The sequence below is a fragment of the Emydura macquarii genome, unplaced genomic scaffold, assembly GCF_026122565.2.
Source record: "Emydura macquarii macquarii isolate MOO-44397 ecotype Brisbane River unplaced genomic scaffold, CSIRO-AGI_Emac_v2 contig_1390, whole genome shotgun sequence".
Taxonomy (NCBI): domain Eukaryota; kingdom Metazoa; phylum Chordata; order Testudines; family Chelidae; genus Emydura; species Emydura macquarii.
This window is the reverse complement of record NW_027131527.1, coordinates 15,440,335-15,464,310: the sequence shown is the minus strand read 5'-3', so window position 1 is coordinate 15,464,310 and position 23,976 is coordinate 15,440,335. Positions and strand designations below refer to the sequence as shown.

The 23,976-nt window shown below is 41.2% G+C and overlaps 1 protein-coding gene across 1 annotated transcript; it reads left to right on the top strand.

Moving 5' to 3' along the window:
• The first annotated feature begins 5,610 nt into the window (after positions 1 to 5,610).
• TFAM (transcription factor A, mitochondrial) lies at positions 5,611 to 23,621 on the top strand. The gene is made up of 7 exons (XM_067552754.1): positions 5,611 to 5,765; positions 6,338 to 6,471; positions 8,577 to 8,647; positions 15,206 to 15,355; positions 18,903 to 18,998; positions 20,809 to 20,865; positions 22,734 to 23,621. Exons 1-7 carry the CDS (start codon positions 5,704 to 5,706, stop codon positions 22,911 to 22,913), a joined length of 750 nt encoding a protein of 249 aa, XP_067408855.1. The 5' UTR covers positions 5,611 to 5,703; the 3' UTR covers positions 22,914 to 23,621.
• The last annotated feature ends 355 nt before the right edge of the window (positions 23,622 to 23,976 follow it).

The following is a 23,976-nucleotide window of genomic DNA, read 5'->3' as shown; positions in this document are numbered from 1 at the left end:
TTGTTCAGTCTTTCTACCACATCTTGCCAACAAGGTGGTGCAGATACTCATGGACAATATAGCCTCCGAGTATTATATCAACAGAGAAGGGGGGGCCCAATCCCCGACCCTGTGCAAAGAGGCTGAAAGTTTCTGGGATATTTGTGTCACTCTCAACATTCACCCAATCGCAATACATCTCCCGGGGGTCAACAACTCTTTGGCGGACCGATTCAACAGGTCCTTGTGCTCTCGCTACGAGTGATCCCTCCATCTGGAGGTAGCAGCCTGCATCTTCCGAAGGTGGGGCTCTCACCAAGTGGATCTCTTTGCCACCAGGGATGACGAGAAGGACCCTTGCTTTTGCTCCTGTCAAGGTCTCAGTGCGGGCTCTGTCACAGATGCCTTTCTCCTCTCCTGGGTGGGGGATCTCTTATACACCTTCCCACCAATACCTCTAATCCACAAAGTTCTCCTGAAGGTGGAGAGAGAGTATGAGTCATCCTCGTAGCTCCAGCATGGCCCTGGTAACATTGGTTTGGGATGCTTCTGGAGTTGGCGGGACCCAGGCGTTGGACCCTACTACTGCAGCCGGATCTCCTGTCTCAGGATCAGGGTCGCCTGCTCCACCTAGTGCTGAGCTCCCTGCATCTGACACCATGGATGCTCCATGGCTGAGTCAGGAGGAGCAGGCCTGCTCAACCCAACTCCAGCGCATACTCCTAGAAAGCAGGAAGCTGTCAACCAGATCAGCTTATAGGGCTAAGTGGAAGTACTTCACCTGCTGGGAGACCGAACATGGTGTGTCCCTGATGGAGGTGTCGATCCCAACAATTTTAGACTATCTGCTTCACCTAAAGCAGGGGCGATTGGCCTTCTCATCTGTTAAGATTCATTAGCGGCCATATCCCTTTTCCACCCCTTAGTGGAAGGTAGAACAGTCTTTTTTCACAAAATGATGGCCAGGTTCCTTAAGGGATTGGAAAGGCTGTTCCTGTCAGTAAGGAAACCTTCTCCCAGTGGGACCTGAACTTGGTCCTTTCTAGGCTCACCGGTCCTCCCTTCGAATCTATGGCCTCGTTATCCCTTACACATTTGTGCTGGAAGATCACTTTCCTGGTGGCTATTACATCCGCCAGACAAGTTTCAGAAATCAGGGCATTGACATCAGAGCCACCCTACACGGTGTTCTATAAGGATAAGATTCAACTACACCTAACCCCAGCCTTTTTCCTTAAGGTAGTTCCACACTTGCACCTCAACCAGGATATATTTCTACCTGTCTTTTGTCCTAAGCCTCACAGCTCTAATGAGCTGCACACTCTTGATATGAGATGGACCCTAGTGTTTTACATCGACAGGACCAAACCCTTTTGTCATTGGACGCAACTCGTTGTTGCTATTGCAGACCAGATGAAGGGACTGCCGATTTCTTCGCAGCATATCTCTAAATGGATTACGGCCTGCATCCAAACCTGTTATGAGCAGGCCAGCGTCACGCCTCTGGGGTCCTTAACGGCCCATTGAACGAGAGCGCAAGCCTCATCTGCAGCCTTCCAAGCTCATGTGCCCATCCAGGACATCTGCAGGCAGCTACCTGGTCATTGGTACGTACCTTCGTGTCCCACTATGCCTTAACACAACAAGCTCGGGCTGACGCTGGCTTTGGTAAGTAGTGCTCCAAGTGTCCATGAATACTGCCCACCTCCAGAGATATTGCTGGTGAGTCACCTACTTTGGGAATGGACATGAGCAAGCACTCAAAGAAAGAACGGTTACTTACTTGTAACTGTTGTTCTTCGAGATGTGTTGCTCATGTCTATTCCACACCCACCCACCTTCCCCTCAGTCGGAGTTCCAGCAAGAAGGAAGTGAGAGAGGGGGGAGCAGATGGTACCTATATGCAGACGCATATGTGCGCAGCTGTAGGGGGTTCTAGAATCAGCTGAGAGAAAAAGTTGTCTGGCAGCAGTGCATGGGGTGTGCACACACATCTACTTTGAGAATGGACATCAGCAACACATCTCGAACAACAACAGTTACAAGTAAGTAACCGTTCTTTCTCTTTGATTTACTGGATTTTTAAGTAATGCCAAACTTCATCCACCAGGACAGCATTTGAAGCATTGTTGAATAAGCAAGCAAGAATTTTAAAAATTTCCTGATAACTATTCTGTCATTACTTATGAGATGATGCATTATAAAGACTTTTTCTTTTCTCTCTTCAAAAGGTTGCTCAGTCCTGCTCCTTTCATTATGATGGAATAACCAATGTATAAATAATCTGTGCTTCCCTCCTCTCCACTCAATCACATTCTACTGTTCACTGTAAAATGCCTCATCTGATTGTCCTCTCTACTCTATGCTGACATTGCTATAACTAAAGGATCTCGATATCACTGGAAATTCTTGAAAATGTAATCTGTTTTATTCTTATTCTTTTTAATATTACACACAGCTTGCTTTCTAATAACTTGTTTAATAAATTTCTGATGTTTGTGTGGTATTTTTTGCCTAAAGATGCCAACTGAGGCCTAAATGACAATAAAGATTAAAAATGTATGTCTTTCTTTGTTAAAGGAGAGCTTGCTCTTTATGTACTCATCTCTAATCCTATCTTTTAAATATTATGTGGGGGTGATTGTCATTTCAACTGATAAGGAAAGAATTGGGGGCATTAAAAGAGCCTTGTCTATGGAGGATAGGGGGTCGGGGACTGCAATGGGTGTAAAAAGCACTTGGAAAGAATAAGACATGGTGGTGATGAATGCACCATTCCGTCAGAAGGAAACTGCTGCCCTCAGTGAGAGGAATAGAGAACAACCTGCATGAGAATGCTCTAGGGCAGCGATTCTCAACCTTTTTTTCCCCGAGTACCAGTCGGGTCAAGTACCACTTGACCCAACTGTACCCAACCCGAGTACCACTCGGGGAAAAAAAGGGGAGGGGACTTGCGGCGGGGTTTTGCGGCGACGGGGAGAGACGGGCGGCGGGGTTTCGCGGCGGAAACAATACCCGCCGCCGAAACCCTTCTGCCGTTTCCCCATTTTCGGCAGCAGACTTTCGCAAGGGTGGGTGAGAGGGCCCATCCGGTGGCGGCGGATTCAGCGCCGCGCGTACCACCCAGCCCTCCGGTAAGTGAGAACCACTGCTCTAGGGAATGAAAAAAGATAAAGTGCAACAAGCATCATCAGAGAAGCATTATAGGTTAAACACTCTTTTCTTTAAAAATACCATCAGCAAGATTCTCCCTCACAGAAGTAAGAAGCTGAAGGGATGTTCTAAAAGAGTAAAGCTATAGTGAGCTATACTAAGGGGGCCAATACTGTTAGTGGAAAAAGGGACCTTGTTCTATATTTGTGTTAACAGTAGAAAGAGGAATAAGGTAACACAACTGTGCTATCAAACACAACATGCAAGTCTTTTTAAAAAAAAACAAAAAAAAACCACAACCCTGAATTGGCCTACAAAATAAGGGCCATACTGGAAGAAAACAAAAGGGGTGAGTGAGTGAGTCTGACTTATTTTAATTTAGAAGTGAGCTTTGAAGTTTAGAATTCAAAACTTCCAGTTCTGAAGGTGGAATCCAAGCAGAGAGGGCCACCATGTAGGGCACTGGTTTGAAACTGGGGAGACCGGAATTCAATTCCATGTTTGGCCCCAGACCTTGATAGATGGGGAACTGAAGCACCGAAAGACTTGGGCCCAGATCCTCAAAGATAGTTAGGCATCTAACTGCCATTGAAATTATTGGAAGTTAAGTGCCTATCTTTGAGGACCTGGGCCTAGTCTCTGTGCCTCAGTTGGCCATCTCTTAAAGGGGAATAATATTTCTTCACACTTGTTAATGTACTTCCAACTCAGCTGGAAAGTAGGGAAGTGCTCAGATATGCATAATGGGAAGCCATTTCTTAAAGCAATCAGTGATTATGAAAGAGGACCACTTAGTAGGTTGGCAGATGGTTTTGGAGAGAAACAGCAGAGACACTATTATGTGATGGTTTTGTTTCAAAACAATCAGACATCGATTTAGATGTGATTATCCTAGTAAAAATATCGCCTGAAGTGGTCTCAAAAGAAACAAAATTGGATAGGCCTTCTGAGATCTTTAGTAGATTCCCAATATAACCCTAAATATCTTTTTCACATCGACAATATACAGGTTTATCCATGTTAGGCATGTGAATGGGGAACGTTGATAGAACAATAGTTTTAAGGTTTAATTCTAATGCAACTTGGAAAGGAATCTCAGCAGAATCAACAATGCCGTTATCCTTGTAAAATCTGTTACAAGATAGATCAGTCAGCTTTGTGAGCTAAAGTGACTGCTACCAGAAATGGAACTTTACACACACAAAAAAGATTTGCAGCAATTGAGTGGCCCCAAAGGACTTTTTATCAACTCTGTCTGCACCATATATCTTGCAACACAGGAACCTCTTAAATGGGTGGTTTCAACTATGTTAAAAATGACAGGGTGTTTTAGACACTAAGTGGTTTTCTTTCCATTTTGAACACCAGAGTAGAAAAAATGGTACTGGTATTTCTGGACCAATAGACAAAAGTCCCTGGCCTTTGAGACTGGCCTGAAGAGAACTAGATTCTGGGCAACAAGCTGCCTAGTAAGTTTCAAGTCAGAGCACCCAGCCAGTGATGCCACACAACTGCAAACAAGCCGAAACACCCCGGTGACTATGGCATTGACTAAAAAAAAAGGCCTCTAAAGAAAGAAAAACCAAAATACCAGTGTGGCAGTGTACTGTCCCAGCTCAAGCAGTGCTTAAGAGTAGGAAGAATGGTGTTTTGACTGGAATCAAGGCTGTCAGCCAGTTTTGCTTTAGGAGGACTTTAGTCCTTTTTAGCTTATATCCTTGAGAATCTCATGATCCAAATTTTCTACATGAGTTTAAGAAGTTTGCAAAGCTTTGTCCAATGATTGCTACCAAAACTTGCATATGTTCAATTCTTCTGTAGGCAAAGATGAAGGATTTCAGTGAGGATTGTCGGTTTAAAAACTGGTCTGATGGGGCGGGGCCGTGAGCTATTCCTGCAACTCCAATCTGAACTAAACGAGACCGAGACATGGCAGGCGGCGTGTGATTGAAGGCTCATGGAAGGCTGCACGCGCTGTAGGAAAAGGCTCCATAAATCACGGCTTTGTCTGTCTGTCACTCCTCTAGCTCGAAAATTGTTGGGGCAGGGGTCGTCCTGAGACCCGTCGTAGGGCACTGTACAGAGAACACCCAGCGGGGCCAGCTGGGCTAGACCGATCCCGAGAGGGAGTCGGGGACCCGGCCGGCAGATACTTGCGGTGGGGAGCGCCGCGGCCGAGCAGCTGGTCCCCGCCCCCTCTCCTGGTCCAGAATTCTCCTGCGTCCGACTGCCAGCCCCGCCCCCGCTCGGTCGCTCCCGGCTAATCCAGAAAGAGGCCGCCGGACCGACGCGCGCGCCGCACTCCTCCCAGCTCAGCTTGCCCTCCCCATTTGCACGCGCCGTCCGTCCTCCTCCCTCTTCCACCTTTCCCCAAGTCCCCTTCCGTAGGCGGACGATTTGGAGCATGCGTGGTGGAGCCTACTCTGTCCGGGGTAATCTATCAGAGAGAGAGAGAGAGGCGGGGCCTGCTTTTTCCCACACTGCATCGCGCGCGGTACAGACTGCAGAACGGCGCGCGCGCGAGACTCAGGCTGAGCGTTCGCTCGTGCGGTGTGTGTGTCGGTTGGCACCATGGCGGTCGCGTTGCTGGGCCGGGCCTTGGCCGCCTTTTCCAGCGCCCGGCACATTCTCAGGTGAAGGCGCCGCCCGGGGCCGGCGACGAACATTCGGAGTGAGCCCGTCTCCTGGGGTCCTTGTTCCTTCCAGGGCCCCTGTCCGCGTCCCCGCTCCGGGCCCCCTGGCCTCCTCAGCTCGTCCTCCTTGCTCCCCCCGCCCACCCATTGGCAGCACCTCGCGGCCCCGGGCGCCCTTCGCTCATCGTTTCTTCTTCCTTCGCAGCTCCCTTCGGGTACCTCCGCGCATCGTTCCCCCTCCCCGCCTCTGTACCGCTTTCCTTCGTTCTTTTCTGTGCCCCCGCCCCCCACGCAGGAGGGAGCGTGTCCTTGGGTGGGGGTGATGTAGCCTTTCCGCGGGTTGGAAGTGGCTGATCCAAGCCTGGTTGCAAAGGCGCGGAGTTGTTTCTGTAGGAGATCCTGTCCTATGCATTTGGCTGGGGATGTGATGGGCCGTCATTGTGAGTTGTGGGCTTATTCTAGGGTATGGTAATACTGCATTTACATTTGGATTGTAAACTAATGGTCACGTTATTTATTTCGAAGTCTGATTTACAATTGGGCTTACACTGGTAACTTTGCTTGTGTTAAAGATGCAGTACTGCATACTCAATGGAGAAGTGGTTTTCAAAACAGAGCAGTTATGATAATTATCCAAAGCCACCCCTGACAGCCTACTTTCGTTTTGTAAAAGATCAGCATCACATTTTTAGAAAACAAAATCCAGGTAAGGAACTCTCTAAAGAAATTTGATATTAGACTAAACGTTACTTTTGTTTAATAAATGTATTAGAAATGTAAATATATCCTTTCAATTTAGTATATGAATTAAGATGTATAGGCAGTTCTGTTTATAGAACCCAGTTTTATTTCAGCTGTATATGCACTTTTTCCAGTTTTCTTTGGATAAAGAGCTAGACAAATATTTGAATCTGAAACTAAATATATGAATAATTAACTTTAGTAGTTTGACTTCAAAAGAACATATTAAAGTGATAAAATCCAGTAAAATTAAATATCAGGATTGAATGTTAGGTACATATACTGCTCATACTTGCTTTATGTTAGCTCTAAAAATGTAACTTTGAATTTTAATTCGTTTGGAGTAGAATAAATATTTGTGTTATGGGCAAGGTATTAACATGAGAAATCTTTAGAAAAGAATGCTGTTGAAGATTTGCATTGTAATGATTAGCATTCTTCCGCTGCATTAGAATATTTCTTTTCATGCCCATTAAAAAGCTAATTTTTGTTCATGTATCCATGCCCAGTACAAACTTTTTATCTTGATGCTTTCTTTATCTAGTGATTTTTCTGGGCTTTGCAGATGGTGGGTCTGTCCATAACCTAGATTAGGAAAGGGCAAATATTTTTAAGAGCAGGCGTCTTTCCCCTGAACATTTTTAGTTGTCCTAAACTATCCTTATATTAATGAACACCACAGAATGCTTTCATTCCTATTCATAGCCAAAGAAAGCTGCAAAAATTGAATGTTGAACTGATATGGAAAAATTCATTTGGGAATGAGGAAACTTGGTGTAATTGAGGACTAACGTGTATGATTCCTTTAAAGTAATTGAAACTAAATTATGGTTTATGGTTATCTTGGACAAGTTTTGAGATAACACTTTAAATTATAAAAAGTTGAGAATTCTTAAGTCATTTGGTTGTAGAGAGGTAATAATCAGAAAGTTCTATTAAAATATGTTTAAAGATCTTGTCCAGTTACCTACCTGGATCCCAGTGGATGATCTCTTCCTATGACTTATTCTGCAAATTAATATATTCCATCCCATGGGCCCAAAATGATTTTTGTAGTAAGTATTATTAAGTATTATGATAGTTACCTTTCTTTTCTCCTAAAAGCTAATAGTCAAAATATGGCATTGTTGAGTGGAGTGTGAAAGGAGAGATTGACCCATGTATTCTTAAATCTGCCTTGTCATCTTCCTATACTTTTGAGATTATGTTACTTACTGAATGCTTAGGTTCTGTCATGTGAATAGTGGAGAAAGGTGAAAAAGTGTGTGTGTGTGTGGGAGGGAATTGAGTCTCTGTCCTTTCCCTCAGTAGGATGTGTAAAGAAAGCCTTGAAATATTTTTGTCAACAAAAACCTTAACTGCTTCTATTTTACATTACAAGTTCAAGTCTTGTTTGACCTGAAAAGCTTTCTGATATAAGAATCTGTGAAATGATGACATTACAGGAGAAAGGAGTGAAAACTAACCAGTTGAGAAGGGAAGGGTGTTTTAGGCAGACTGTCTAAAATGTTGTTTGGGGGAAATTAGGGATTGGTGATTAACATTTTAGATAAAGTACCTGTCCTTTGAAGATTTAACACCCCTGCTCATTCAGTTAAGGTGTAAAGCTCACCAAAACTGCTCTGTTCCAGCAGATCTTCTGGCAAAATGAGGGATGTTGAGGCTTGACTTTCCTGCTATTTCCAAGTAAAAAAAAAAAACAAAATAAAAACAAGCAGAAACTTTGGGGGATTTTTTACGTTGTAAAGAAGGAAAAAGAAACATAGCCCAACTTCTAAAAAATTCTGTGTAGCTCACCTATAAACAAATGTCAAACCATTTCAGAAACAGACATTTGGTTCTTAACAGAAAGCTTTAAAAAAAAGCTATTTTATTCGTCTGTTGGTTACAGTTTCTTTTACTGGCACATTAGGACAGGTTTTATGGGGGGGGAAAATACATCTGTGTGGCAGAAAATAGCAAGTTCTTTCCTGGGGAAAACTGGAAAAACATTTTAAACAGAAAATTGAACCTATTTTAATTACTCTTTTCCTTGTAAACTAATTAGTTAAATTTTCTTCTGTTTCACAGATCTGAGCATTGTGGAGATAACAAAAAAAATTGCATATGCTTGGAAGGAGCTCCCAGTGTCAGAGAAACAAGTAAGCTTGATTTTTTTGGTCTGTGCTCTTTCAGTTGCATATTGAACCTTATCGTTATGTTGACTGGGTTTAGTGTGGCTTATTTAAGGAACATTTGTTGTAAAGGTGGTATCATGGCAATTGATAGCATCTGGGGTCCTCAGATTTTCTGGATCACCCTGGTTCCACTTCCATGCTGATTATTCGGACAAACTGTATTGCTGAAATTGGTCTCTCTTACTAACAATGAACAAAGATAGTGTGTACTGATTCTTTTAGGACTGTTGCCTTAAACACTTAATCATAAAGTGGTGTTGACTTATTTGCAGTCCTTAGCAAGTGGTATCACTTCTTTCATGGTGAGAAATTGAATTCCCAAAAGATAATACTTTGAACAATTGCTTATCTTTCCTAAAGGATCGTTTATGGGATTCTACAGGATTCTCTGGATCAATTAATATATGTGGCCATTGTGGTGGTTAGGAAGAAGAAAAGTGCCATGGTGTTCTTTAGCGTGAGGGAAAAAGCCAGAGTTTTTTATTAACATTTATTTCCGATACTATTGGAACAAATTACCTGGTATCTGCATGAGATCAAGTGTGGAGGAGAGCTCGCTGGCTGAGGTTCAATCCAGAGGGTACTGAAGTAATACATGTAGGTTTTTAAGCAATTGGAAGAGCTGGCAAAGGCTATAATGACAACCCTGAGGGAACATGGTGCTGTCTGTGGCATAGATTTACAATTTAGGGATTTTTATAATTCCTGGTTCGCTCAAAGATGCTCAGGTAGCAACTGTAGTCTGAAGCACTCTTCTCTATTGGCCTGATGAGACAAGTGCAACAGTGTTTCTCAGATGAATAATTTGCTACAGTTATTCATTCTATAACACATTTAGACTAGATTATTCTCTTTATATGTCTACATCTTCCTACCATCCATAACTTAAGTTAAGCATTGAATGTGCTAGCACATCTTAATCAGTATTTCATACTAGGAATGCATAACACTGTTGTTTTGTGATATGTACTAACTGGCATTTAGCTTCTGGGTGGAGTCAAAGGTGTTGGTTTAAACTATAAAATCCTAAATGGTTTGGAATCTGATTAATTTGAAATGTATGTCTGTCATGTGATATCCAGAGGTGTGGATGTGGGAATGGGGTTCTGGTAGGGCATTTTCTAAGAAGGGGACTTCAAATCTGGAACTCTTTGTTCCTTCACAAGAAGCCTGGCTTTAACTTTTGGGGCCTGCTGTTAATTTCTTTTTTTTCACTTGGGTGTTCGTGGAAGAACCAAGCTGAAGTATTTAAGATGTTTAGATTTGTGATTATTGTAGTGGGGGGAACTGTTACATGGATTCTAATTTTGATATTTTGTTTTAATTATAGTATAAAGCTACATGCTTTGTAATAAATAAAATAAATTGCATAAATCTTGTTGCTCAGGCATAGCACATAAACTTGATGTATTATAGAGAATAGTTATTCAGAGGGATCCCACGTGATTATACTAACCTATATTCTTCCTGTTTCTCTTGGTATCCTCTCTTTGTGCTGTTATGGCTCACATTTGATGTGAGATCACATAGTACAGTCTTTCCTCCTGATGAAATTATGATCCTGGAGTTTAGGCTCTAATCTGTTGACAGTAATTTCTCTAAAGGTACTATCTGTGTGAGATTTTCACTCCTGGGTCTTAACTTCTTAGTGCAAGACTGATGGAACTCCTTCCTTAGCTCTCCTTTTGTCCTTGAGGGCAGAAGTAGAGAGGTAGAGTATAAACCAGGTCCCCTGGCGTAATTGCTACCCACTGTAGAATATAAATGTTGCCCTTGGAACATTCCTAGCCGGTTCCTACTTGACTGCAGTTCTCAAAGGAACTGACTGTTGGAGGCTGCACCTGATTGTCCATTGCTCCAATTCTTCCCTGGTTCCCAGTATCATATTAGGTATTTATCTTCATATTTCTACATCTGCTTTCCTGTCAAATCTGCTGTTATCTATATCTTTGAGGCCTTTGTTTTGGGTACTTTGGTGACTCTCGGCACTTATGCTTTGGTGCTTGAGTGCCACTAGTTTTTGTCACTCCACTACTCCAGCACTCCAGTGCTTGTCATCTTGGCCTTTACCTCTTTGTTGTGGTGCCAGCTGTGTTCTAAAAGCACGAGTGCTTGAGTTTATTGTTTTGGTGTTACAGTATTTTTTAGGCATCCTTAAGTCTGCCTTGTTAGTCCGGCACCAAATACTCCTGTTTTGTAGTGTGGTGTTTAATTTCTTCAGTTCTGTCCTGCTCTGAGCACATTGTGAACTTCCTTAAACCCCAGTAAGTCCAGCAGGGCAGCTACACCACCAAAGAATTCTGTGCCATCACAAGCAAAACCAGTGGCTTCACTGAGTGCGCTTCAGTGCTCCTGAGGCATCTGCACTCAACGTTTGTAATGAACTTCTGCTCATTGAGTAAGGCAGAGCATCTTTGAGAGGCAAAGATGGAAGGTTCCAGGGGAGGACCAGTAACCTCTTAATACACCTCTGTTGAAACACGGGTTCTATGCAGGTCCGTATCAATGCATGTTTAGATTTTCACTTTTTTCTTGTGCTTCCATCGGCAGGTATCGGCAGGTATAGGAACTCTTGTCATGGTTGGAGAGCGTTTGTGCAGAGGTTAATGTGTCATACCTCTAATTTCAGCACACTCAACACTCTCTATGCTTTCTGTCTTGCACTAGGGCTGCTATTTACCCTTAGATAAATTGGAATACTTTCTTGGTGCCAAATAATTCTCTACTACAGAGGAATACCAGGATAGCAGTTCAGGGGAGGATCTTACCTTTCCCTAAGTTATAAAGAAACTGTCTTGAATGGCTGATATTTTTTCTGTTAAAATCATTTTAAGAGTCTAAAAAGCTGCAATTGAGATCTCTGAGTTTGAAACACTTGTTCCATAGGTTAGCTTTGTCTTTCATCAGCTGGCCCACATTTTATAAACAATGGATATCCCCAGAAATCTGTATTTGCAGTGATGCTCTTTAAAATAAATACACACACACACACCTGACTGGCCACCAAGGTGGTTTGATTTAAATCAAGGCAATTTAAATCACCAAGAAAATCATTGATTTACATCAGGTTTCCCACTGACATTTCTTTACATATTTCTTAAACAATGGTGCAAATCTGATCACTAAAACATGTTAATTTACAACTCAGTACAGCATTTTACAACATCTAGGACAGTATACTTTGTGTAACTTTTTAGATAACTTGATTTTTATTAATTTAGGAAATAGTACATAATGCTCACTACCTGTGCCAAGCTGCAGATGCAGCAGCAGTACATTAGGAATGGTAAGAACTAAATCACACACACAAACACAATAGCACTTACATTTTATTAAACTAAATCTTAAATGTTACATAAATGTTTCACATTTGCAATTACAGCAGTCTCCTGAGTTGCCAGCTGACAGCTGTCCTTAAATCTTTTTTTTTTTTTAATTTTCAAATTTTATTAACTCTAACAGACAAGTCATCACAACACTAAACGTATGCTGTCCTTAAAACTTCTACAACTAGGTCTCATCTTCCCCACTCCCACTGTCATTTTTATTCATAGAATGAAACAGAAATATGAGTTTTCCTGCTTTTTCAACTCCCTGTCGATTTTAGCTTTGAGTGAATAATACCAAATGATGAAAATATTCTCTCTGTGCTGGCAAAGGAAGCTACTGCTGTGAAAAGTTGGCTTAGCAACTGAAGGAACTCTGTTTCAAGGTGCCTGGCTAATGATTTTCGCCAATTCAGGGGAGTGACTTTGTTCAAAACATCATCAGTAAACATGTACTATTTAAATGGTTCCACGCCAGTTTTATGAGAATAGGCCAGTTCTTAATAAATTGTTCAAAACAATCAACCACAGAATTTCATCAACCATCTTGAGGGAGAATTAGTTTGGATCCTCCTGCTCTCTTCAGTGAAGCTGAAGCAAAATGGTTGTTACGGAAGTATTTTGCGACTTCAACAACATTTTCTTTTATTCCTGGAGAAGACGTACTTAAGTCTTTGGCTAAAACATGTATTAAATGGGCACTGCAGCCATATGTTGTTATGGAGCATCCTTCCATTTCTCTTTCAAAGTATCTTCTCATCTTTGCCACATTTGCAGCATTGAGTGAATAACACCAAATGATGAAAATATTCTCTCTGCCTTTAAGGCAGTGTCTTAGCTAACTCCTCTGCCTTGCTTGGCCCAGCTCCAGCACCACATAAGCACAGAACAACAACAATCCTGTCCAGCCTGTGTCTTTCTTTGCACATGTGACTTTAGTCTGCTGAGAAACAGAAACAAAGCCCAGAACGTTCAAGAAGCAAGAGCTGGTAGTGAGGCTGGACAGACTAGAGCCATTAATTCATTTTTATGAGACTGTAAGTGTAGGTTTAGCATGTTTGTGATGAAATTTAATTGTAACTGTTATTTTTTTAAACGAGAGAGTTAGTATTTTATTGGAGTATTTTATTGATAATTTAAAAAAAAAATCCGATTTAAATTGGGGGGGAAGGATTTATTTATTTATTTATTTATTTTAAGTCATTGATTTTTATCCACCCTGCTGGGCATTCACCTCAGGAAACAAATTCATATATGCTGATATCTGTGTGGCAATAGCTGGAAGGAGCTTTGAGGAACTGGAGTCCTGCCTGTCATCTGATCTTAACACTGGGTCAGGTCTTCCTCAAAATGAGGACTTAAACTAAATACAATAAAGAGTGTCAATCTCATTTCCATCTTGCCTATTGGCTAGCTCATCGACAGCTGCAGGTCCTTCTGCACAATCAGCTAATAATTTTTGAACCATACCCTACTTATTTGGGGATAAAGCTTGACTGTTCTCTATCCTTTTGACAACATTGAGAAGACACACTAAAATCCAGTTGAAGTTTGCACTCTTCCATAGGCTTGCTGGCAGCTCATAGAGCGCTAGTGCTCATAAGGTACTAATTATTGCACCTGCCAAATACTGTACGGCAGCTTGGAGCACTAGTCACAGTGTGTTACATTGGTAACAATCAGCTCTGCCCTTCAAATAATCACTGGTGTGACTCTCACAACTCCAGTCTCCAACTTTCCAGTCCTGGCTGATATTGCTCTTCCAACAGGCGTGAAGGCAGGGCCCTGCCCACATTGACTATCAAGACAGCTTACTTTACAATTTCGTCTCAGATACATAAGAAAGCCAGCTGAAGTCAAGATGCCCCTTTTCTGAAATAATTTCGCCTCTTAGATTATGTCTCATGTATTGTCTTTCTAAGGAACATTAGCAACAGGTGGTGTAGGACTATATTTTGGATTAGTGCATTTCTTATCAGATAAAAAACTCAGGTCTGTGTTTCCTAGTCTCTCCAGATCAGCTCTTGCATTGCCCTCAGAACAACCATATGGACCAAAAGATCGTCCTTTGTTACAATAGGATATGTTGTGGTCACAGGCAGTTTAACCTATGTATTTACTGTTGGGGTTCTTGACCTCCCCTCCTGCCCCTGATGACCTCAAAAACACAGTGTGCTATCTTGTTATGAACTGCCCTTTTTATCATCTTGATGGGATTGGTGAATAGATGCACTTGACTTCTCCAGATGCTGCTGCTGTTGTAATAGTGGTTACATAACTTGCCAAACATCTAATTCATTATTTGTGCCATCAGAAGCTGTATGTCAGAACAAGAACTGGCTTAAAATAGATTAGAAGTGTGACAAATCGCTCACACTACTGCCCCAGGTTTGAAAATGGTTGAGAAAAAGTATGCTGGGGATCCTACTTGTTAAAATTTCTCACTCTCCAGGAGGGAAGATTGTTAGAGGGAAGATTGTATTGCTGTACACAGTACTGAAATTCTCATATGCAACTTCAGTAAAATCTTTTTTTTATTTTTCATTACCGTGGTGTGCATATTAGTGTGCTCTGAGTTGTTACAGCTGTCTCTGAAGGTCAGACAGGAGCATTCAGAGGCATTAGGGGCCCATCACTGGTATAGTTGCTGCATTAGCACTTCACTATGTCAAATTCCATTAGTTGTAGTTAACATATTGGTTAGCTTTTCAATCCAAATGATGGTGTAAATGCTGTGCACCATTGATACAATTGCTGTGAATACATAATATGATACATGCATGGCAGAGGGTCTAAAGAGTCGTTAAATCAAATTACTGTTGTGTAGATCATGAGGTTACTTTCTCCTGAAGACTCACTTCCATGGATTGTTTTCCCCCTTGGAAGAGGAGAGTCAGGACAAAGATATGGGGTTACACATGGCAGGTGAGGAGTTCATGTTACAAGAACTCTTCTTTACTAGAGATGCTGGACATTTCTGTATGCATTGATTACTTCTAGGGACTCTGTGAAGCTTGATGATTCTATACACTGCTCAGCAGGCCAACATCTGTATCCTGCTATAACCTGTGTGGTTTGGAATGCTGTTTGATCTTTTAAGTGTTTTAAAGGTAACAAGTTCAGCTGAAATCGTCAGTTATGTTTGCTTACTTTGGTAACTTATGTTTGGGTGCTTTTGTCATTTTTGTGCTTATAGACATACGAAGCAGCTGCAAAAGTAGATAGGCAAGCATACAAAGAAGAGCTGGCCATATACAAGGCGCAGTTAAGTCCAACCCAGAGAATAGCTTTAAAAGAAGAAAAGAGGCGAAAACTGACAAAAAGAAAAGGAACCAGGAAAAAGAGAGTAAGTACTCGAAATGTGATTTCATTTTCCCTTTCAAGCTAACTTAAATGTATTAATCTGGTTGTTTGAAATGGTTATTAGATGTGGAGCATGATTATAATGCAAGGCTAGAAGTAATGTTTTAAAGGAATGCTGTCAGGTTAAAAATCATACTTAAATCATTACTGATGTTCCCAGTAATACTTGGGTTCATTAATTGATGACTTTATTTAATTTGCTTCTCACTATGCTATATTTTATTCCATTTCATTTAATTGAGACCATGAAAATAGACCAGCCAATTTCATCTTCTAGTGCATGAGAACCAGCACAGTCCTGCAATATTTGGTTGCATATGCTCCAAAGCCAGTTATTAACCATGATTTGCTGCAGCCTGGAATGTCGCCTCTGCCCATTGTGAAGATTGCAGATAATTCCATCAAAAAGAGCAAGTAAAACAGTGACCACCCCTGTTATTTCCCCTATTGATGGCCTCCTGGAGGAGGCCTGTCAGGAGGGTGCAGCAGCTATAATGAATTCTTAGCTTCCCTCCCACAGTCTGCTCTAGTGGTTTCCCTATGTTTAACAGCCACACATGAGCAGAACTAACACTTCTGTCCACATCTATGAATAGCTTTCTATACCTTTTTTTCTCTGCCCCACCCCTGTAGTTGTCTGGGGAACTTGATCTGGTAAAAGAGGAACTTTGGACCAGCAACACAGAGGTGTCCAAGTGGAGGAGGTGTCCTGGAAATAGCTTTCCATGAGGATCCAATCCACCAATCCCCAGTTTGGCAGCTCAAGAATGTCATCCACTCCCCTGCCACAGCTGAAACTATTGTAGCCACCAACACGTATACTAGACATGGGCATATGTCTTGTCACATCACGTGTCCTTTGTGTTCTTGATATGAAGTGCCTTCTCTACACTCCCTTTCAGTTGGTTATATGTAAGTGTAACAAAGTGGTGTGACCTCCTGCAGAGGCAGACACGGAGAGGCTGACGCATGTCACCTGGTGGGCAGGCCTGGGTATGGTACCACTCGCAAGCCAGAAGTGCAGGGGCGGGACAGGAAGAGGAAGTATAACAGTCAGGCCTTGCAGCTCAGTCAGGGGGAAGCTGCTGGAGGAGAAGGAGGTCTTTCCCCCAGGCTGGGACTTGAACCTGACCCTGGGCCCGTTAAAGGGCCACCTGAGCTACCTACTGGCTGGAGCCTAGGGGGCCAGCCAGAACTACCTGCCACCAGCGACTGGGAAGAGCTGCCTGTGACTTGCCGCGGCTGCCGATCACCAATGACTTGGAGGATCTGCCAGATGCTAGCAACGCTGAGGGCCTGCCAGGACTGCCCCTCGTAATTTACCCCCAGAAGGTGGACCATGACTGTGGCTACAGGTACCTGGGCACCGGGGTGGAGGAAGTAGCCCAGGGATAGCCGACCTCAAGCCGGCTGTGTTCAAACCCAGACAGTTGTCAGCGAGTTTCAGCTGGAGCCCCGCTGACCCACTGACAGAACACTCTGCCACTGATAGGGCCCTGGGCTGGGACGCAGTGGAGTTGGGTGGGCCTGCGTCCCCCTCCCCCCTTGCCACCTGACCTCAGGTGTGGTAACCTCACCCTGCCCTGCAAAGCCTCCTAGAGCCATAGACGGCTTGCTTTGCCTGCTCTGCCCTGACCGAGGGCCAGGGCTACTGACGGCTTGCTTTGCCTGACCTGCCGTGACTGAGGGCTTAAGCTCTGGACCATTTGTTGCCCCGCCCTACCAAAGGGCCTGAGCTCCTAGACCCTTGAAGGGCTGGGTAGCGAAGCGGCCTCCCTCTGAGGCCAGCACCCTGGCTTGACCCCAATCTGTTATAGTAAGCCTTGGGAAACTATATTGTTATTCCCCTGCAGTGCTTTTCTTACCTCATCCCCTACAAGAGGAGCGATTGCAGGAATCCTTATTGCAGAACAGACTGGTCCTGTTTCCCTTGGACCTATTTTGCTGGGTCTGTTTCCTTTTCCTCCACAGAGATAGCCACCTTGCCTCCCTTTCCAAGCATCTGCACTATTGCAGTATTTCAAGCCATATACCACTTCCTTCTGAAGAAGACGACTCTTAAATCTGCCCAGTGTATAGGTAGCAATTGTCAAGATGAAGTCAGAATATCTCTGGATGATGCCCTGATTTTTAGATTGTAACCTGCATCTCTCCTGACCCCTCCCTCAAGAGGTTTTTTTGCATATCAGGTTCTCTGTTTCAGCTGTGACTAAGCATAAGAGGACTAGAGATAAGGTAAAGTTAACTTGCTCATTGTCTACTTGGACCTTCCAGATTCAGGTGTTTCCCATGCCAAATAAGAAAAATCAAACCCACTGGTAATCATAAGGCCCAAATCCAGAAAAAGTAAACTAATTCTCAGGCTTTCATTTTTATCATAAGAACTCCAAGATTAAGAAATGTAAATATTCTCCTTCCACTCCTTCATCTTCCCCTGAACAGGGGGAGCTTTTGGACTTAAAGCTACAGGTAATGGAAGAAACATCTCAAGAAAAGCTCTTTAAAGCAATCTGTTTTGATCTAGTGCAGTGGTCCCAAAACTGTGGGGCACGCCCCCCTCAGGGGGAGGGGGCTTGGAAGAATGTTGGGGAGGCATAGCAAGGCCCACATGGGGAGGAAGCACCACCCAGTCCCATTCTGCCCCCAGCTCGGCCCTGGCCTTGGCCCCTAGCTCCTGGGCCCACTCTGTGTCCCGGCCACAGCCCTGCTCCCAGCCTGGAGCTCTGAGCCCTGGCTTCTGGGGGGGATGCGGACCGCATAAGGATGGTGCAGACAAAAAAAAGTATGTGTACCACTGATCTAAAGCTTTGCAATGTTGTTACCTCTCAGTATGAGTCGAGAGCCTGTCCAATGAATGCAGGAAAATCCTGATCAGTAGTAAAGTGAGACTACAAAACAACTTCTGCAGTCTTAAGAAGGAGCTGTTTATCTTCCTCTAATCAATGCTTGAAAATATCATAAAATCACAATTGGAGCAATCCAACAAATGGAGGTTCCCAGGCAATGCCAGAAATGTTATGCTGTGTTTAGTATCCAAGGCAGATTGTTAACCTGCCTAAGATAAATGTGGCAGTAGCCTTCCTTGTAAATGAACCACTCATTTTTGTCCAAGAAATCTATTGATAGCCAAATAAAAATGACCCTTAAAAGAACTGAGACATTTAGTGCAGTCCTCCACACTTCTGTTCATGTGGCTAGGCATGATCCCTTCCTCCAATGAACTCCGATCTGGCCTGTTGTCTCAATCTCAGTTAAAGTATGAGTTGGTTCACATGTGAAGACTAATTTGGTGTTAGTGTAAACTTTAATGGTCTCTTGTCCACAGTGCAACGCAATTTTGCAGTAAGAAATTGATCTTTTTGTAAAATGTTTCTTTTATTTAGTAAGTATACAATTAGCTTTTAATTGGCCATTCTATAATCAGCTTTAATAAAATGAGTTGCAACAAATTATAAATATATATAATCTATTCAGTGGGTTGACTCATTCACAAAGAGAAAAATAACATTTGCCTTTTTACAATTTTTTAGGAATTAACAGTGCTTGGGAAGCCTAAAAGACCTCGTACTGGCTTTAACATTTTTATGTCTGAACACTTCCAAGAAGCTAAGGGAATTTCAGTTCAGGTAAACAAGACAAGATTGGTTAACAATGAAGAAACCTAAAGTTAAAACTATTATCTTGCAAAATTTGTTTAAGCTTCTGTTATGGGTAACAATTCTAACAGTTCAGTGTTTCTGGATCTTTTCTAGGCAGAAGTGCGAGTTTTTAGGGCATGGTTTAACACTTGCAGCTAATTACTTGCTATTCAAACTAAGCCACTCAGTGGACCTACTAGATCAGAAAGTCTTGCAATACTGTACGCTCTCAGACTGAAGACTTAATCCCTCTTATTCAGTAACTGGAGAATTCCATCTTTCCCTGCTTCTTTCTTAGGTCTAAACACAAGGTTGCATCAGTTTAATGAAGACCTTGTCTGCACAAGAAATGTGCACCAATTTAACTTCAGGTGTGAATTTAAACTGATTGGATTGAACCAGTAAAAGTCTTTGTTTGGACATGGTGACTTTGATTTAAGCGTGGCTTATTTTGGTTTAGCTTCAGCCTGCTCCAAATTGATTTAAGTTATAAATAAGCAACACAGAGGGTTGCTTAAGTTAACCAAATCAGCACTTGTCTACAGAGTAGTGTAATGCATTGTACTGGATGTGATTTCTAAAGCATGCTAATGTGTTGATTAGTCTGTGTACACACTGCTGGGGTGCACTAAAGTTTCCCTAGTGCATTTTAACATATTACTTTCAAACAGCACTACATAAAATCACACCAGGAGGGTCCACAAATGCAAAACATAATGAAGATAGATTTAAACCATAATTAAAATTGATGACTTAGAATTAAATTTATCTGACTAATAGAAAACTGTATTTAACCCATGCTTAACATCAAGACCACTAACTTCCCAGTTTGGTTGAGGAGTCCTGCAATGACAATTAATTATATGGAGAGATGTCAGTGAGTGATTCAAGGCATTTCTGAAGTGATCCATTCATATAATCAACCAGCTTGTCTTTCCTGGAACTAAGATGATCAGGAATAGTAAGTCTAAACTGTGTGTCTCATGGAGGTGTAGATCACTGCTGACTAGATGGGCACCAACAGAAATACATAGATGATCGCCTTGGCAGGCCTCCCACAAATGTCTGTTTTGCTCATTTACACTTGAGCTTTTTTGTGAATTAGGTTGGTTTTGTTTCAATTTTGCACTGGAGCAGATTTTTAGTGGTGGGGGAAGTATTCACCTCCCAAAAAGTCAGACTATCACTCATATGCCTTCATTCCATCTTGTATAGTCTCTTCTCTTATTCCTAGCTACCTTTCTCATATTAATCCTCATTAATGTCTTTCTTCTCATATTTGCTATCCCTGGTTCTAGTCCCCTTTCTGTGACTGACATTCTGGATGCCCATGAGCAAGTCAATTCATCTCTATTTATCTGTAAAAAGGTCAAAATTACTAGTCTGTTTATCTATTTCATGAAGACTTTGTGACAATTGACATTTGTAAAGCATGTAAAGTTCAAACAAATATTTACAAACACTGAAATCAAGATGTCTAATTTGTAAAGTGCATGCAGATAGCATTTCAGAGATTTTTGTTATTTTCATGTTGATGCTTTCATTAAACAGTATGTGTGCTGGTACTATGTTCTGGCATATACTGTCCCAGCTCAAGCAGTGCTTAAGAGTAGGAGGAATGGTGTTTTGACTGGAATCAAAACTGTCAGCCAGTTTTGCATTAGGAGGACTTTAGTCCTTTTTTAGCTTATACCTCTGAGAATCTCATGATCTAAATTTTCTACGTGGGTTTAAGAAGTTTGTAAAGCTTTGTCCAATGATTGCTACCAAAACTTGCATATGTTCAATTCTTTTGTAGGCAAAGATGAAGGATTTAAATGAAAAATGGCAAAATCTGCCCAGTTCTCAAAAACAGGTATGTGTCTAGCTTTCGGTGAGGTTCCAGTCCAATTAAGTGTCATCCAACTACAGATTGACAGTTTAGTCATTCTGACTCCGGGACTGTCTTGTGAATTCTAGTTATGCCATAAGGATTTTATTTTAATTTATTTTATAAATTCTTGAAAGCAGTTACACTTTAAGCTGAAATGTCTCATTGAGTCTTAACCAACAGTGACCACTTCTTTAAAAATATTCGTAAAATTGTATTAAGTGGTGGAATGGGTGGGTGGAGTTGGGAAGGAATGTTGAAATTCCTGAGTATGGTTGGGGGGGAAAATGAATCAGTTAAACTTTTCAAATCAACTTCTTGCTCTCATAAATGGAATGAGATTTTGTAAAGGACTTTGAACTAGTAATGGATTTGGTTCTCATGGCGAATGAATCCTTTTGATATGTTTGATAGAAAAAATATTTCTTCGTGGCTTTTTTACTATCTTTAACAGTTCATTGAGGTATGATGCTCCAGATCTATATATAAGAATATTTGAAGTATTCCACATTAAAATAGGCCAATTAGTTTTTTACACTTTCTTAATCTTGACTGTTTTTCTTTTCAACCTGGCATTCCTTGTCCCAAATCTTCCTCTGCCCAAGTGTTTGCTTGAATGTGTAATTAGAGCACTCGGCTATTTTATATTTCATATTCTCTCTACAGAGAGAATTGAATTTGAAATTGATTATACAGAAATATCTATTTGGTTTCTCTTTCCAGCTTTAATCCTTATGTATGTACCTCAGCTTCATCAAACTTGTACTCCAATTGCAAAACCTTAAGCAACCTCAGAAATGGTAAGGCAGGACCATTTCCCAAATGCATGGACTGTGACAGTCAGATGTGCTGATCTGTTGCTATAATTGATATAAAATAATATGATCTTATTGTTAAGGTTCTGTGTTAGAGTGCAAATTTGAAGTTGAAGTTATGTATTGTTTTTTGATATTTGTTGGAAACAAAAGTCTTATGGAGTGTTGGAGTACATTATCAATATTTGTATGGGGAGAAATGCACAAGTCTTTCTACTTAACTTTTTCTTTCCCGTTCTTCTAAAATTTTGGGTGGATGGAATTTGTCCTGCTGTAACCTTATCTGCCACTAAACATAGTATTTCTTAGCTAATATTTTACTTAGCAATGGGGCTAGAGGAAGTTAAAGATTTTATTTGGGGGCCTAATGTGTCTGTGCAAATAGCTAAGCCACTTCTAATGTGCTAGTAAGAAGACTTCATGCAAACAAAGTATACTATATTGTAAGCTCAAGACAGGGACTTGTCTGTTTGTAAAGCACCATGCTATACAAATAGTTTTCCTAATATTTAAAATTGAAAAGGCAAGTTTCTCATTGAAATCTCAACCTTGTTTTAACTGCTTGTGAGTTTAGTAGAGTATACAGTTAATGCTTAATCTGGTTTAGCTGAAATTGCTTAAAACATTCCAGCGGAGTAAAGAAATTTTAATTTTAAATATGCAGTTGCCTGAATATTCTACCTTAACATAAAACAGTAAGATTGAGGGAAGACTGAAGGTGTGTGGGGCGGAGGGCCTGAAACTCTCAAGAAGCAGAAGAAATGAGAGCTCTTAGGGAAGTGAAGGGAGAGGTTACTGAGTAATTTGAAATAAACTTCCTTACGTCTTTTGAAGAGAGAAATAATGTAGTATGCAGCAACTTACAGTATTAGTGCTGTCATTTGTGGGTGAATTTGCTTCTAAGAAACAGATGCTTCAAACACTTGTGGAGTATTGGGAAGGGGAAAATGGCATAAGATTTGGCAGAATTTCCATTTCCAGCAACAGCCAGAGTTTTATCTAAGGAAATATTGAAATTTTTTTAAAATTATTTCTCAGACATATCTACAGCTTGCTGAAGATGATAAGGTTCGGTATGAAAATGAAATGAGGCCATGGGAGGAGCAAATGATTGATATTGGACGTCAAGATCTTGTACGTCAAAAAAACAGAAGACTCAAAATACCAACTGTTGCAAAAAAAAAGGATGGAGAACATTTTTTAAAAAAAGAGGGTTAAAACTATAAAGAAGATTCAAAGAAATAAAGCTTCTTCATCACCTGAAGTTATGGTAAAATTAAAGACAAAAAGATCTGAAAAATAAAGCTGGTAAATGTTTTATTTTTAATCACTTGATTGCCATGACTTTATTCTGCTTGTAAGTGTTAATGCACTTAGCACTAGCACTGAATTTTTGGAGGGGGAAAAAAGATTGGGTAAGAAGGATTTTGAATGTCTCTCTCAGAACTGTCTAGAGAAATGATCTCTGCAGGTGTAATATAGTCTGTATAAAAGTAATCAACATTAATCAAGCTGTGAACTTTTTTGATACTGACTGATCGTGAAGGGAAGAGCATTCTTGATTCCACAATAATGCAGACAAGTGTTAGTTTTTGTAATTTATAAGATATTTTTATGAAAACAACCATGATCTACAATATTACCTTCTACATGTTGTAACTAATTGGGAGGGGAAACTTGAATTTACAATAGAGGCATGTTATATTCCTTCCCTGGTGTTAATAGTGCATGCAGAAGCAGGAAATAAATGTCTAGGTGTGTATTTTTACTAATTTCAATTTGAGTCATGACAGAGAAACTTCTGAATTATGTACACATTTCATTTTATTTCCATTCATATTTATCTGTTTATCTCTTTGTGTACCACACATCTGTGCATACGTTTAAGTTGGATAGAATAAAAAACTTCATGAGTTTTGTACAAAATATTTTCTCTACTCCATTACTGTGTTCAAAAATCTGCAAAACGATTTTGGGATAGTTTCCAAGAGAAGCAATCTAGAACTTAATTTAAACTGTTACAAAAGAATGTTTTTTTCATTTAGGAATAAAACTGGGCTTTGTCAAGATCTGATTGGTGTCTCTTGGATCCTTCTCCCTTTGCTGAAGTCAGTGGCAAAACTCCAGGCCTCTAGAGAAGTTTAGAAATCTCCCATTTCCCAAAAATTATTCCAGGCATGTATGTTAAATAACTTAATTACACCTAACTGAAAGCAATTCCAGGTAACTTTTTGTATTTGTGGAATTTTCTCCTTGAATGAGGAAAAAGTCCACAGGAAGT

Bases quoted from the DNA above. Each gene is read 5' to 3' on its own strand.
- TFAM (XM_067552754.1), top strand. From the start codon at position 5,704: ATGGCGGTCGCGTTGCTGGGCCGGGCCTTGGCCGCCTTTTCCAGCGCC. The intron at 15,356-18,902 runs GTAAGTACTCGA...ACAATTTTTTAG, and splicing joins AAGGAACCAGGAAAAAGAGA to GAATTAACAGTGCTTGGGAA. The intron at 18,999-20,808 runs GTAAACAAGACA...ATTCTTTTGTAG, and splicing joins CTAAGGGAATTTCAGTTCAG to GCAAAGATGAAGGATTTAAA.